The 15,830-nt window shown below is 58.8% G+C and overlaps 1 protein-coding gene across 2 annotated transcripts in view; it reads right to left on the bottom strand.

Annotated features, from left to right (window-relative positions):
* Window positions 1–15,830, bottom strand: part of AFAP1 (actin filament associated protein 1) — a 53,669-nt gene that overhangs the window by 26,951 nt on the left and 10,888 nt on the right. The window contains exons 2-5 of one of the 2 annotated variants that reach the window (XM_023747660.1): window positions 7,813–7,941; window positions 5,077–5,174; window positions 3,603–3,711; window positions 2,434–2,645 (exon numbers count right to left, since the gene is read on the bottom strand). In XM_023747660.1, the coding sequence (XP_023603428.1) occupies window positions 2,434–2,645; window positions 3,603–3,711; window positions 5,077–5,174; window positions 7,813–7,939 (546 nt within the window). In that variant the 5' untranslated portion in view covers window positions 7,940–7,941. Of the gene's footprint in view, window positions 1–2,433; window positions 2,646–3,602; window positions 3,712–4,849; window positions 5,019–5,076; window positions 5,175–7,812; window positions 7,942–15,830 lie in introns of those variants that run through there. The other variant, XM_023747661.1, reaches the window with a different exon arrangement.

The raw sequence follows: 15,830 nt of genomic DNA, 5'->3' as shown, positions 1-15,830 counted from the left end.
AAGGAAGAACCGTCCTAGCCAGTTTGGCTCAGTGGATAGAGTGTCAACCTTCGGACTGAAGGGTCCCAGGTTCAATTCCAGTCAAGGGCACATGCCCGGATTGTGGGCTCGATCCCCAGTAGGGGGCATGCAGGAGGCAGCCAATCAATGATTCTCTCTCGTCATTGATGTTTCTCTCTCTCCCTCTCCCTTTCTCTCTGAAATCAATAAAAATATATTTCTTAAAAAGCTTAATAAATAAATAAATAAATAAATAAATAAATAAATAAAAAGGACAGCCAAGCCAATGGACCTCGGATTGCTGTGAAGGTTACATGTCCCCGATTTTTTGCGTTCTGCGTAGGTGGAAGGGAAACTGAGTACAGAAAGGAACCGTTACAGCTCATGGCCTGGCCACGTCCCCAGGGAGCTGATGAGCTGCCTTGGGAGGTCGCTGCGGGGCCCCGGGAAGCTGCTGAGGCAGAGAGCAGCAGGGCATCTACTCGGGTGCCCTAAGAGCAAGGCCGAGGGAAGAAGCCGCAACGCAGCGCACTGCAACTCGGCGGTGGGCCAGGGGCTCGGAGCTGGAAGGTGCCATCGGACGCCCGAGGCCGGGCCTTCACAGCGCCCCTCGCAGTGGATGCAGAGCCGCTGGGAAGGGAGCGTGACGGGGGACGGGCGGTCTGCTGGGCCCCTGCAGTGAGGGGGCAGGTCCTTGCGGCCTGCGGGGCTCTGGGCAGAGGGGAGCGGGCTCCGCCCGGAAGGGCAGAAAGACACTGGCAGTGGCGTGCCTCCCAGGAACACTCAAGGCAGCTTGAGACCAGCTTCCTGTTTCCGCCTCTAGTTGCTGTGCTGCTCGGGCTTGGAAAGCACTGGCCTTGTTGTCCTGCTAATCTTTTCTTCAGTGTCAACAGGGGTCATCTGGGCAGTTGGCTCACAGGCCATTTTTGAACCAAAACAAAATCCCTTTATAATAAAAATCGCTAACTTTGTCTCCGCACGTGAGGACAGGCTTCCATGTGGTTTTCCATTCATTTCTTCTGAGACACTTGCAGCTACTCTAAGTGGTGGGTGCTATCCCCCTGGCTGTGAAGATGGGACTTAGGGCAGGAGATGGAGAATGAAGGGTAAGGAGGGAGGCGTGCGGGCAGCCTGCAGCAGGGGTGCGGCAAGGGTGGCACTCGGACAGGGGACCCCGCGGCAGCAGGCTCCCGCGTGGGTTTCAGAACCGCTTTCACCAGTCTCCTGTGTATTCCGCACCGCCCCCCCCACCCTGTGTATTTTTAAAGCATTGATGTAATATACCCACATCTTGCACCATCATGTCAGATTGTTAATAAGTTCCATATTAATCTCCCTCATCTTTTTTTCATTCTTTACTTTAAAATCCCCCCACGTCATTTTTGGCATGTTCTAAATTTTGGAACTTTTAGGCCACACACGTGGAAAAAACATGTACTCTCTCTGCTTTTTAAAAATAATTGAACAAAACCACTAATTAAAAAATATTCAATGTCCTAAGAATCTAGTGAAATAAGATCCCCATAATTCACAGGTGAATCGATAGAGTTAGCTGCCCACTGCAGGGTGACACACAGAAACATAATTTCTCATGTTCTCTTTTAATGACAGAGTTTGAGTGATTTTTTCTCTCAAGGTTCATTTGAAGGAAAAACAAAAAACAAAAACATGCTCTAAAAATCATAATTCTGTAACACCAAGGGTCCTGAAGCTAGAAGGAGGTGGGAAGCGCGGCAGGAAGGGCGAGGGGCCGCCATGAGCCGTGCTTGCCGCCCGAGCAGGTCCTGCCGGAGCCTCACCCAGCAGAGGGTCTGTGTCCAGGCCCTGCCTCTCCGTCACTTACCCTCGCTTCCTCCTCAGCCTCTCACAGAAAGGAAGGGGGGTGGGGGGGAGAGGGAAGAAAGAAAGAAAGAAAGAAAGAAAGAAAGAAAGAAAGAAAGAAAGAAAGAAAGAAAGAAAGAAAGAAAGAAAGAAAGAAAGAAAGAGAGAGGAAGAAAGAACAAGAAAAAAGCTGGCCTTTAGCTTTCCAAAAGAATTTCCTGTGCTGGCCACGCTCCCTGGACCGGCGCAGGCCGCCCCGCCCCCTCTGGCCTGGCTTTGAGGAATCCACTGACTCATGCGAATGGGAAGACCCATCCTGCAGCTTCTGGCCAGTTCAGCTCTGTGCCTTCCCCTCACACAAACCGCAGACACTGCCGGAGGGGGGCCTGCCCTCTGCCTGCTTTAGGGAGCGGGCGAACCTCCGCATTGAAGACACGGCCTGTCCGCCAGCACCGGGACGGCCTGTCGGGGCGCTGTGAGCTCTCCACCAGCGCCGAGGCCTGTGCGTCCCGCTCCCCTGGGCTGAGGCTAGCGCTGCTGGCATCTGTGCCACCACGGGGGACGCCGAGGAGCCCTCAGCGCCTGCACACAGGGCCGCCCGCAAGGCTTTACCAGTAGTTTGGTGTCTTTGATGACGCAGAGCAACTTGGTCCACTGTCCGAAGCGCTTCTTGCGCAGCAGGAAGGCACAGATCTTGGCGTCCTTCACCAGGTCCATGGAGGCCTCCTCCGAGGGCCACTGGTGGCGCGTCTTCTTCCCCTTGCCATCCTCCTCCTCCTCGTCATACGATTCGTAAGAGCTACTCATCGCATCCGAGTCATAATCTGTCGACAGCAAGAAAGTGAAGACCTCGTTACAGAAACCCTCCCCGGGCTCAGGGGTGCACCCTTCTACCCGCCCGTGAGGACGGGCGTCGGCATCGTGTGCTGGGACATGTTAATGACCATGAGGACACACAGCTCCTCGACCAGGCAGAGGGGCCCAACGGAGAGCTTTAACTAAGGGCTGGGCAGTGTGCAAGGCTGTCAGGGTCCCACGCCGTCCTGTGTCTGTGGGAGCTGGGGGTAATGAAAGGGGGCGGGCGCCTCTGAGGGTCCCCACGCCGTCCTGTGTCTGTGGGAGCTGGGGGTAACGAAGGGGGCGCCTCTGAGGGTCCCCACGCCGTCCTGTGTCTGTGGGAGCTGGGGGTAACGAAGGGGGGGCCTCTGAGGGTCCCCACGCCGTCCTGTGTCTGTGGGAGCTGGGGGTAATGAAAGGGGGCGCCTCTGAGGGTCCCCACGCCGTCCTGTGTCTGTGGGAGCTGGGGGTAACGAAGGGCCTCTGAGGGTCCCCACGCCGTCCTGTGTCTGTGGGAGCTGGGGGTAACGAAGGGGGGCCTCTGAGGGTCCCCAGGCGGCAGCTGAGGAGAGTCCCGCCGAGACAGCTACTCGGCAGAAATGGCCCAGGAAACCGGCCTGCCCAGCAGGAGCCTCGGGGGAGATGCCTGCACCCGGCGCCCCTTGCCCTGCAGACACCAGCCGGCACAGTGAGCGCAGCCTCGTGGGGGCGGGGCGCCCACAAGGACAGGCCCCGAAAGCCCTTCCCTCTGCTCACAGGGAGCGTGTCTCCTCGGACACCTGTTCCACAGCACTGAGCTCTCACTCCTCGGAGTCACAACCCGAGTTCCCGGAGGGGTCGGAGGACACCTGCCCTTCCGCGCCCTCTCTGACCGCCCCCCCGCCCCCCGCACACCCACAGGCCTGGGCCCTGGCTCCTCCACCGTCCGTAGCCCTGGCACTCACTTGACGTGATGTATTCCGGAGCTTTCCCAGGACTCAGCGGCACGGCCTCCTCATAATAACCCTCTGGGAGCGAGGACGTGGGCAGTGGGGGCGGCCCGCTGTCGGGGGGCTGCAAACAGAAGGGACAGGAGCGTCGCTGGGAGAGCGCCCGGGCCCGCAGGCACTGAGGGGCGCTTCCCTTCCCCTGGGAAGTCTCTGGGGAAAGAGCGTCGCCCTATGAAGTCGGGTCTCCATGACACTCCTGCTCACTGGCCCCAGCTGGCCCGGCCACAGGCCCTCACCGGCACAGCCGCCGGCAGGAACCGGGGGTGCAGCCCGTGTCCCGGGAGCGCCTTGCAAACCCAGCTCCGACACCGAGTCCCCTTCCCAAGCGGAACCAGGGGCGCGCCCCCCAGAACTGGCTCAGGTGCCTCTCCTCGATGTCCCCACAGCTGCCCCCACACCGCTGCCCCGCCGAGTCTCCAGCGCTGGCTTCTCCGAGGCCCATCCTGAGCTGGGAGCCCTGGGACGATTGGGGTCTGCCTGGTGCTCATCACAGTCAGCGCCAGGGAAGCAGGGACTGAAGGCGTGAGGAGGCGTGCCCAGCATCGTGCCAGGCTCCCAGCACTGCCGGGACCCTGTTAGAAAGGAAAGGGGGGCCCTCCCTGCCGGTGTGGCTCAGTGGTTGGGTGTCGATCTGTGAACCAGGAGGTCACGATTCGATTCCAGGTTAAGGACACATGCCCAGGCTGAGGGCTCGATCCCCAGTGGGGGGCATACAGGAGGCAGTCGATCAATGATTCTACCTCATCGATGCTTCTATTTCTCTCTCAATTAAAAACAATAACAACAACAAATAATGAAGAAATAAATAAATAACGAGGTCATCACTGCGTAGCACTGGCCTCAGCCACCTGCGACCCAGGCGGGGCAGTGGCCCTGCTTCCGGCAGCTCCCCTCCTGGCGGAGTGACCGTGCGGACGTGAGAGAGAACTGCCCTGTGCCCAACTGCGCTCAGACTCTGAGTGAACATCCAAGTTCCCTGATAAGCACTCGAGAAAGCAGCCAAGGGCAGGAAAGGGGAACACATGGACCTGTGAGGGGGCCCGGCCTGCAAAGGCGGCAAAGAACTCCAGAGCAAGTTTTGAATGTGTACCGTCAGATAAAATATACATTCCAGGAATATGTACGTATTTTTCTTTTAAAGAACTTTTTATCCCAGAAGAAGCATTTCAACGTTTCAGAAAAGGCATTCCAGTGCTGCTCACCCAGAGAGCGAGTCAGGTCCCAGCTCCTGTCGGTATTTTGCCGCTAAGTCCTCTGATTTCCACAGCTGTGTAGCCGCGTTGATTGTCAAAGAAACACCAGCCTCCGGGAAGGCGACCCGCCTCCTCCCTGCTGCTCCTAGCGGCTCCCACACACTCAGGGGTGGCCTCCTTTCCCCCAGAATCAGGCGGCCCCCTCCCCAAACTGGCAGTAGGCCAGGACGACTCACCAGCCAGGGCTGCGGGATCTCCGGCAGAGGCATCTGGGGAGGGGCCGGCAGGCTGCTGGGGGTCTCCTGCTTCGGAGCGTGGTCTCTCACTTCAGAACCTGCGGGGATCAGCCAAACAGAGGCCCGGGTGAGGAGGACGGCTCTCACCTCCTCAGCCCAGTGGACTCTTCACAGACACCGCCCTGCAGGGCAGGGGGATTCTTCTCCATCTTACAGACGAGAACCTCTGGCTGGAAACGGTTAAAGACCCCGCTGCAGCCCTAACAGGAGGAGGCGGTGGGGCCGCAGCAACACCTGTGCTTTCCCTCGGGGCCACGGCCTCTCAGGGACCTGCTCCCTGAGCTCCCCCTCGGCTGCCCCGTGCCCGTGTCCGTGCCCGTGCCCTAAGGGCAGAGGCTCTGGGAACAGCAAGTCTGTAGGAGTCCCTCCTGGACTCAGAGGCTGTAACGGACGCACCTTATTGCTGACATGACGGGCACAGCGTCCTCCCAGGTCCGAGCTGGGAAGGAAGACACATGCGGCCGACTTAGAACGCACGTGAGCACGAGGCAGGGCGGCCAGAAGGAGGAGGAAGGAGTTTCCATTGGGCGCAGCACTCTTTCTAGTCAAGAGCTCGCCTGGGAAGACCTAGGAAGCCACCACTTCCCAGTGATCACCTGGAGTGGCCAGCACGGAGCTACCGGCGGGGACATACAGGGTCAGAGTCCCTGCCCTCAGGCGCTGGCGGAGAACTGGGACAGTAAAGAGGAAAAGAAAGAAAGAGGACAAAAGTAACTGCCAGTGGGTGAGTCTTAGCAAATTAAAGAGCCAAGGAGAGAATCAGTGAAGTGGAAATACCAGAAGAGACAAAGGCCTGGGACTCAGTAGGCAGAGGAAGGGAGGAGGGGTGGCTGCGGGCAGAGGCCCTGCGGGGCAGAGAAAAGGGCTGGCCGAGGAGGCGAGCTGGAGAGAAATGCTCTGAACGTCTCTGTGCAGGCCATTTGGAAATGCGCTATATGATCTCCTTCCGTCCCAACAACCCTCTAGGGGTTCGCAGATGAGGAACCTGAAGCAGAAAGAGTGACTGTGCGAGGTCACATACTTGGCGATGGCCCAGCCAGGAAGCCAAACCCGTCCGTCTGCACTGCATCAGACCCTGAAGCAGCGACCCCTTGCTGAGTCCGGTGCAGTATCAGAGGAGACATTCACCCTTATCCGAAAAGGCACCGCAGACTCACTCTTCCAACCGCACACTGTGGGACCAGCGGAGACACGCACGGAGGAGGCGGGCAGGGAGGCAGCGAGACCCTTTCCACAGTGAGCACTGCCCATGTGCCCCAGGTCCTCTCCTGAGCTCCCTCTCGGGGGCAGGTCCCCACCCACAGGCCTCCCGTGGCCCCCCTTCAATCTGCTACAATTCCCCCGAGGTCCAGAATGCAACCTAGCTGTGTCCTACATGGCTTCAGGCCCTAAAAGCCAACGAGCTGTACCCTCAAAACGGGCTGAGTGTGTGTGCGACAGACCTCAGCAAGCCACGGAGAAGGAACCCTCAGTCTCCTCCAGCTTCCTCCCCGGTCTCCCAGAACCCCCTGGGCCCCCTGCACGGCCCGCCCCCCACACTCTCTCACTGAACGGACCGGATTCCCTCCGAGGGCTCTCCTACTCCCTGGTGTACCGCATGCTGACCAGGCTGCCCCCACCTTCCCCGTCCTACCCTCTGGCACAAGCTGGCCCGAGGCTGCTCTCTCTGAAGGGCCTGCTGGCAGCGATGGCCGTGGCTGGCACCTGGGAGCGTGGATCTCAGAGCTGCCATGGTCCTAATGGCTGGGGTTGGTTCGCTGTGCCTAGACTATGTGTGCAAACACGTGGTTTACACCAAACACCGGCTGTGGTGTGCACCTGACCGGGCAGAGGGATGCAGGGAGCTGGGGGAGCCCTGATTCTGGGTGTGTCTGGGAGGGGCTTCTGGAAGAGACTGGCACTGGAATTGGTGAGCTGAGTGGGCCGGCAGCGCCCATCAGGGAGGGCCCGGATAGCACCAAAGTTGGAGGAGGAGGAGCAGCAGGCTCTCGGCTGGACTGGGACATCCCTCTCCTCCTGCCTCGACACCGGGTCTGGCGCTTTGGACTCAGATCAGGACTCACCCCACCAGCCCCGATTCCAGGCCTCCCGACCGAGCTAACCCACCGCCGCTGTCCTGGTCTCTCCCTACAGCGAGATCGAGGGCCTTCTCAGCCTCCATAGCCACAAAAGCCAGCCCCTAAGTTAATCTCCTCTCTCCTCTCTCTCTCTCCCGCCCTCCCTCTCTCCCATTGGCTCTGGTTCTGTCACCCTAACACACCCTTTTCTGGGATTCTGGGATTTGGGGGCTCACAGGTGGCTGCGCTTGTTCTGCTGAGGGAAGGCCAAGCTCCGTGCGACACTCGGCTCCTCCAGCCCACGCCGCCTTTCCCCTCCACCTGCCTGTGCACCCTCCCTACCCCTGTAATAAACAAATCCTGGGCATGAGAAGGTACCACTCTATGCTGAGTCCGCCCAGTGAATCTCCAAAGGGTGGGGTGCTCTGGGGGCCCCCAACACACCCACTGTTCCTTTAGCTCCTTAAAGGCTAGCACCTGGCATACAGTAAGACCTTCAGTGACAACTTCCTGATTAAACAAACTCGTACGCTACTACACAAAGGACTACGTTTTAGGAAAGGGAGGGGCTCGAGGTGTGCGAGGCCAAGGGGATGGGGAGGGTGTGGGGGGCACGCACCTCTGGAGGCCTGTATCCTGAGCAGGATGTCCGCAATCACGGCCTTCTTCTCCCTGACCGTGGATGTCAGGTATTCGTGGTCCAGGAGTTCAAGAAAGAGACGAAGTTCCACTATTAACTCCTCCATTGCTGAAACAAGGGAGGAAGGTGTCATTAGACGCGCTGATTTGCAAAAGTCTAAATACAAATGCCAATCTGCCTCAAAGCCTTTCGCTTCCGTGCTGGTTGAATACGGCGTTCCCACGTGAACAGGCCTGCTGGAACCAGGCCTCCAACAGCGTCACCCTCTTCCGGACACGCGTGCTACCCCTGCACTTGCTCCAGGCAGCATGCTCGGCTGGGAGGCGCCCAAGCCACGTCGCCCGCAGATGGAGTCAAGCCTGACATCACCACTTGGTGTCATTTGCACCATATTAAATTCCAATGTCAAGAAGGAGACGGAGTTTCAAATGCCAAGCAGTTTTCCAAGAACCACTAGGACCTGGTTTCGGAAACTCACACCCGACTCTGCTTTTGTAGGGCTGGCTCCCCCCACGAAGGCTGTGCACGTGTTTACACGGTTGCCACAGGGATGCGGGAGGCCAGGAGGGCTTCCAGGGCACGGTCAGGCCTGCTTCCCACCGCGTCTTCCTTCTCGGGCTGGGCAGCCCTTCCCTTGATGTCCACAGACGTGGCGATGTCAGCACGTTTTAAATCATCAGAAAGATTTAAATCATCAGCAAGTTTTTTGTTTGTTTTTGTTAATCCTCACCCGAGGATACTTTTCCATTGATTTTTTAAGAGAGTGGAAGGGAGAGGGAGAGACAAAGAGAGAAACACTGATGTGAGAGAGACACATCGATTGGTTGCCTCCCACTCGTGCCCTAGCCAGAACCAGGGACCAAGCCTGAAACTGAGGTACGTGCCCTTGACCGGAATCGAACCCGGGACCCTTTAGTCCTCGGGCTGACACTCTATTCACTGCGCCACACTGGCTAGGGTATCAGCAAGTTTCAAGTCATGCCTCTAACCTCTGCCGGACTCCTTTTAGGATCGAGCTGCTCTCATCACATTAAGGCGCTATTTGCCTTTTTCTGCACTCCCGGTGCAAACGCGAGGGTGGCCTCTTAGTCAAAGCAGCGACCCCACATGTACCGGTGGTCACTGTACCTCACCACACACCTGCGGCTCCAAAACCAAACCAACGCTTTCGCTCGGAAGTGTCTGATGACTCTGATGAAGCAGGAAACCCACTGCTTTTATTCCATCTCCAAACCCTCGAGGACACACTTCTTTAATGCCCGGGGCGGGGGGGGGGGGGCACTTCTCAGCCTGAGGCAGCCTGGTGGTTTTCTGATTCGTGTCATGCAGCGGCCAGCACTGGGACGGTCGGCACCGCTCAGTGAGCCACGACGCCACACGGCCACGCGCGGGTGGGACCCCTTCACGTGCATCAGGCAAAGTGCTCTAACACAGCAGAATGCAGTGTCTTTTAAAAATATATTTTTATTCATTTCAGAGAGGGAGGAAGGGAGAGGGAGAGAGAGACAGAAACATAAATGATGAGAGAGAATCATGGACCGGCTGCCTCCTGCACGCCCCCTACTGGGGATTGAGCCTGCAACCCAGGCATGTAGCCTGACCAGGATGGAACCGTGACCTCCTGGTTCATAGGTCGATGCTCACCCACTGAGCCGCCCGGCCGGGCTGAAGTGCTCCTTTCGCTATTGCTCTGGAGTCCACACTGCAGCTCACCTTAAGGAACTAGCACTTGTCAAGTTTGGGTGTAGAATCAAAGAAAATGACCTATGATTTTCTGAAAAGGCCCTAAGATACTCGTCTTTCCAACCACATGTCTGCGGGGGCCAGCTTTGCTCATGTGCTTCCACCAGAACCAGGTCTCGGAGCGCTCGGCACGCAGACGCAGGGGCGAGAGCCGCTCGCCTCCGGGAGGCCGGCCTGCGTCCGGGACCTCCGCCGAAGCAGCCGCAGTGCGCTCTCAGCCACCTCGTAGCGGAGTACGGCCTCTGCTCAGAAATACACATCATCTCTTATATGAATCGCTAACAAGTCTGCCAGCTCTGAGTTCCGGTACGGCGAGTGCCTGTGATGTCCCCACACAAACACAGCTCCTTGGGGTCTTCACTCCGTATTTTAAGACCAAAAGTCCTAAGCAAACAGTCCGGGAACTGCCGGTTGAGGGGATTCCTTCCCAGCCTGCTCTTCCTCCGGCTACCGCACCCTCCGCAGCTGAAGACCCTGACGGAGGCGCGGGCACAACCGCCGACGGGCACACAGCGTCCGTGCGCGCTGGGCCTCAGAGCCAGGGCACACAGCCTCGTCCTTAGAGCAGGACAACCTGTCGTCATGGGAAAAATAAATGAAACTGAACACGTACCTTAGATCATATACCAGAAAGAGCTATAAAGACACGAGAATCAAAATGTTAAAGTGCAAGCATTAAGTCCTTGCGGAGAGGAGGTGCCTTCTTTTATAACCTTGGTGTGGGGGAAAGATCGTCCAACTTCGACTCAGACTCAGATGTAAACGGAAAGGACGGATGGAGGAGACGAAGAGAAACAAAAGCCTGCGGCCCTGGAGAGGGAGGCCGAGTGGTGGCCCGCACGCCCCCGGTTCCACGCGTCCCGGGACCTGGGGAGCCGCCCTTCGCTGCTGGCCCGCCGGCCGCCGCCACGGCTCCTGCTGCCGTCTCAGAGGCGGGGCCCGGGCACCGGCTTCACAAAGCCCCTCTCCCGTCCCTCAGTGAGGACCCGGGGCCACCTCTGAGGCCCCAGTGAAGAAGTCGTCTGTGACACCTGGCTGGCCCAGGACCAGCCTGCTTCCCTGACCCCGCCCTGTCCCCGATCTCCTCTTTGCAATGCCTTCCCCGACCTGTACCGGGCTCCCCGCCGCTGCCTCCTCGTCCAGCCCATCTCCTTCCCCTCCCACCCGCGCGTCCCTCTCAGCTCGTCTGAATGAGGCAGTTTCCCCGCACGCATCGGGCTGCTTCCCACGATGACCTCGGCGTTCCCTGCTGCTCTCTGCGGGTGCACCCTCACCTGTGCCTCCCTGGCTGGTCCCCCCCACACACCCCAACTCGCCTGTACCCGTCCACGCTCAGCTCGGCTACCAGCACCTCGGCCCACCTTCGTCAGCCTCACCACGCTGTGACTGCGGTGACTCTTGTCTCCTCCCCCGTCTGGGGCAGCCTGGTCAGGGGCCTCCGTGTGACCTCCCTCTGCACCGAGAGGGCCTAGCACGAGGCCTGCCAGGGAAGCTAGCCCCCCACAGACACGCGGTACGTGCCTGTGGGTTCCCTCGCGGCTTGTTCCCAGATCTCCGTAACAGACCAGAGTCCTGGGATGTGTTTGGAAGAGAACGGTGCAGAGAGAAATTCCAGAGCCCGTCCTCAATAGCAACTGCTCCGTGTGACATTCTTAGAGCACAGACAGCCCCGGGCGGGGCGCTCTGACAGTTCATCTCTCAAGCTGGCTGGTGGCACCTGGGCAGGCCTCTCTGCTGAGGCAGGCGCCAGCGGGAGCACTCGGAGGGGCTCAGTGAGGGACACGACTCGTGCGGCAGGGAGCACGGAACTGCCACACGGCAAGGCCCCAACATACTTTCCCTTATAGGGTTACGGCCGGGAGGTAGGCCGACTCCCAAACACTTCCCAGCCTCCGCGCATAGCTGGCTGGGCTGCCTCAGAACAGGCGGCGGGTGCTCTCTGGGAGGGAAGACTGGGGACCCCAGGTGGCCCTGAGTGAGTGACTGAGGCTGAGGACAGGGCCCTGGGCCACAGCGCGGGGATGACAGTCTGTGCAGGCAGCCGCTGGGGAGACCGACCGTGGGCTGGCTGCATTGGAATCGGAGGGGAGAGAGCAAGGCCTCTCCTTGTCGCTCTCCTGTCAGCAGGACGGACAGCCACCGCTCAGCCTCAGCACTGACTCCACCACATCCACCACGTCCCAGCGGAAAGCCCACGTCTATTCTGAGTCCTGAGAATCTGCCGTTCCGGCTGCTTAGAGGCAGAAAGGAGTCCCCAAGGACTTGCTGTGAAAATCCACAGAGCACATTCTTGGGGGAAGATATCATGATTTGTACAAGTCAGATTAATATGTGGACGGATGATTCAAGCCCTAACAGAAAACATCCCTCCATTGTTGTGTGAAAAGCAAGAGATGAAACCCAGACCCACACATGCTTTTCCTGGTCATGATGTACGTACCCCGACCGCACCCCAGGGCCCCGTTTCTCGCTTCGGAAGCCTGATTCCTGGGCTGCAGATCAGGACCCCGCACTCCCAGGGGAGGCGAGGGAGGGAGGAGGGAGGAAGGAGGTCCGGGTCACTAGGGTTCCCGGCCAGGCTGTAAAATCCATTCCCAGGAGCTGACACAATACATGTTTCCTCGCACACACTTCCGACGAGATGGCACGCACCTCCCAGCCACTCCTGTGTGTGATCAAAAGCCAAGCCTACGCCATCCAAGTTGTAGCTTAGCCTCTGGGGGGAGTACAGGGGAGCGGTTCCAGGACACGGGACAGGACTGGAGATGCTGGCCTTTCCCACTGAGCGAACCTCAACCCCCGGCCACCCCCAGACTGTTTCCTACAGCAGCTCGGAGAGGGCATTTGCTCGGCCTCCCACAGTCCCTACCGGCCTCCCACAGTCCCTACCGTAACAGTGCGTTTTGGATGCCCCTGACCCCGGGCAGTGGGGCTGACCCTGTGGACCAGCAGTCAGGAGGGGTGGGAGGAGGGCCCACGGGAGAATGGGGTGAAAATACCCTCCTCCAGACACGTGGGCAGCAGGAGGAGGCCTGATACAGATGACACGATGCCTCCACCACTGGAGCTTTCAGCGCCACCGTCACTAACATCTCAGGAAAAGGAGGGTCTCCAGGTCGCCGCAGGGCAGGCCTGCAGTCCAGCCCCGGAACTGGTCCCGCACTTGCTCACCGCACAGTGGGGGCCTGACGGCCCTTCCCGTCAGGAACATGACTCAGCTACGGTTCTTAGAGATGCCGCCGCCCAGCTCCACAGCTGTGCTCTTACACTCTCACTGTGGAAACGCGGACGGGACAGGGTTTTAAACGCTTCCTTTCTGTCCTCCATGCCCGAAACCAGTGCCTCTCAGCTTCCCCGGGGGCACTGCTAGGACGCAGGTCCTGGCTGCGCAGGTGTGGGTGGGCCTGGGAGTCTGCAGGCCTAGCCAGCTCCCAGGGGTGCCCCGCTGGGGTCCATGGTCCCGTTTCCAGCAGCCGTGCCCTGAGCTGCACCGAACCTGACAGCGTGTTTCAACTGCAGGAGTGACCCGCAACGCTCCTCAAAGGAGTAACAGACACGCTGCTGCCCGCACTCACCTGCCACCCGCGACCTCGGGGAGCACCAGGGTCTGCCACCGAAGTGAACCCACCACCAGCCCAGCAATCAGGAGAGGGGACCGCTGAGTAGGCAACGATGCCCCTGAGGACGCGCTGGCATCTGGCTGCTGCTCCCCAAACTGTCAGGTTCAGCCAGACCCAGGATGCCGGGGTGACGGGGCTCACGCCCGTGCACAGCTCATCCCATCCTCACACGTCCTAGTCGGCAAACACCCGAACCTGCCCACAGCTGTTGTGTAATGAGGTTTCCCTGGGCCCGGCCGGAGTGGCTCAGCTGGTTGGGCGCTGTCCGTGCACTGAGAGGTGCCAGTTTGATTCCGATCGGGGCACATGCCTGGGCTGCAGGTCTGACCCCCAGTTGGGGAGCATAAGGCAGGCAGCCAGTCCATGTGTCTCTCTCACATTGAGGTGCCCCTCTCTCTCTGCCCCGCCCCCCCCCACACACACTTCCTTTCTCTAAGCAGGTCCTCAGGTGAAGCTGTAAAAAGGAGAAACTTCCCCGGACGGGACGCAGCCCAGGCCATGCATGTGCCTCTTGCCTGCGGTGCTTCCGTGAGCGAGAGCAGAGTGAGGCGGCTGCAGCAGAGACGCAAAGCCTCCACCATGCACGGTGGCCCTTCACAGGGAGAGCCGGGGAATAAACTCCAACAAGGACAACTGGAACCCGAGACGGAAACCAGGCTGAGCTGCGGAGGCAGGCGGAGGGCTCAGGCAGAGGGAACCTGCTGCCAGCAGCCCGGGAAGAGCGAAGGCAGGGCCTGCTTAGGAGTCAGTCCGATCCCTTCAGAAATGGCACCGCCTTCCCGGGGCGACAACTCACATATGACCTCTGTGACCCGCAGAACTGCTTTCTGAGCATCCCACCCGCCTCCATCCGATGAGCTGAGGGGACAGCCCCCAGGGAGGAGCCTGCGGCCGGTGACTCACCGACAGCAGGCACAGGGTGAGGCCCCCCAGGGACGGCTGCGAGGCTGCTGTCTGGCCGCCCCGCCCCCCATCCCTGCAGACAGAGCCCACTCCTCCTCCATGGTGGGGGAGGGCGGTGGGCACAAGGGCTGGGTGGCATATGGCAGTGCGCTAATGGAAGCCAATTAGCGCCACGGCTGCTCTCATAACAGCTTCTCAGGGCTGGGAGCCGCTGCGCTCACAGGGCGGTGAGACAATGCGGTGGCTGCACCGTGTCCACACAGCGATGCAGACTCCCCCAATCCTGCCCGCTTTCTGGACGTGCCCCCAGGGCACGGGACATTCTCACCATCTCTATGGAACGAGGAGCAGAGCTGTCCACAGGGTTTTGCTTTAAACATACATATATTTTTAAATATATTTTGATTGATTTCAGAGAAGAAGGGAGAGGGAGAGAGTTGCTCATATGGAAAATAAAATAATTGATAAATAATAATATAAGAATAAACTGTGTTGCTCACAACTGTAAGCCTACTTTTGCCCACCCTGTACACATACAGAATATGTATTAATTGACAGTTCCTGGCATCGTAAGGCTTCCGGCCAACAGTGGGCTGTTAATAGTTAAGTTTGGGGGAGTCAAATGTCATACCTGGATTTTCAACTGCTCAGCGCCCTAACCCCACACTGTTCAAGGCCAGTTGGCCTGTGGAGACTTATTAACTTACTGGTAAATCAGCTCATCCTGCTTCATGGCTGCCTGAGCTCTGGGCCCTTGCTCACAGAGTTCCCTCCCCGCACGTCTGGGCCTCTGCCCTTGGACCTCAGATTTAGCCCAAACCCACTGCTGCCAGGGTCCCCATCTCAACAACGGCAATGCTGCTCTCCCAGCGACTCGGGCCCAAATCCGACGCCATCCTCCTCCTCACTCCTGTCCTCGGCCCATCACACACCTCACAGGGGCTCCTCCCAAAACAGGGGCCGCCCCAACCCCAGCTCCCCCACCGCACTGCGCCCCCTGGCACTGGGAGGGCTCCCAACTCACCTCTTCCCTCCCACCTGCTCGCCCACCCCAAACCCGCCCTTTACTCTCACACATTTCAGGGCCAAAAAGGTTATATGCAGAGAGGGAGGGGGAGAGAGTGGGAGGGAGAGAGAGAGAGCAAATGTCGTAAAATGTCAGGGGGAAGGGGGAACAGAAATCCTTTGTACTATTTTTGCAACAATCCCATAAGCCTGACTTATTTCAAAGGAAAGGGTTGAAAAATAACCCCCCAAAGCGCCAACTCCCTCTGTGAGTGCATCGTCTCCCCGTGGCCAGCGGGGACTCCCTCTCCTCCCTGGCACATTAGAGCCCTCGAGTGTGCCTGGCAATGAGAGTGTCACACTGACGCGTGATCCGCAGCCGCCCTGAGAGCCCTCGCCTGAGTGGACAGGAGAGACGCAGAGCAGAGAGCTTCGAACAGGGTGATGGGACTGGACAGAGGGTTGTTTCAGCCAGAGATGCAAAAAGGGGTCCTACTGATGGTGGCTGCCCAAGGGCTGGGTCTTTTTTAAAAAGTGTAAGTGTGACTGTGTGTGTGTGTGTGTGTGTGTGAGTGTGTTAGTATGTGTGAGTGTTAGTGTGTGTGAGTGTGTGTGTGTGTGTTAGTGAGTGCGTGTGTATGAGTGTGCGTGAGTTTGTTAGTGAGTGTGTGTGAGTGTGTGTGTGTGTGTTAGTGAGTGCGTGTGTGTGAGTGTGTGTGTGAGTGT

Source organism: Myotis lucifugus, unplaced genomic scaffold (genome assembly GCF_000147115.1).
Source record: "Myotis lucifugus unplaced genomic scaffold, Myoluc2.0 scaffold_937, whole genome shotgun sequence".
Classification (NCBI taxonomy): Eukaryota; Metazoa; Chordata; class Mammalia; order Chiroptera; family Vespertilionidae; genus Myotis; species Myotis lucifugus.
The sequence above is the reverse complement of the archived record's forward strand: the minus strand, read 5'-3'. Positions and strand labels throughout refer to the sequence as shown.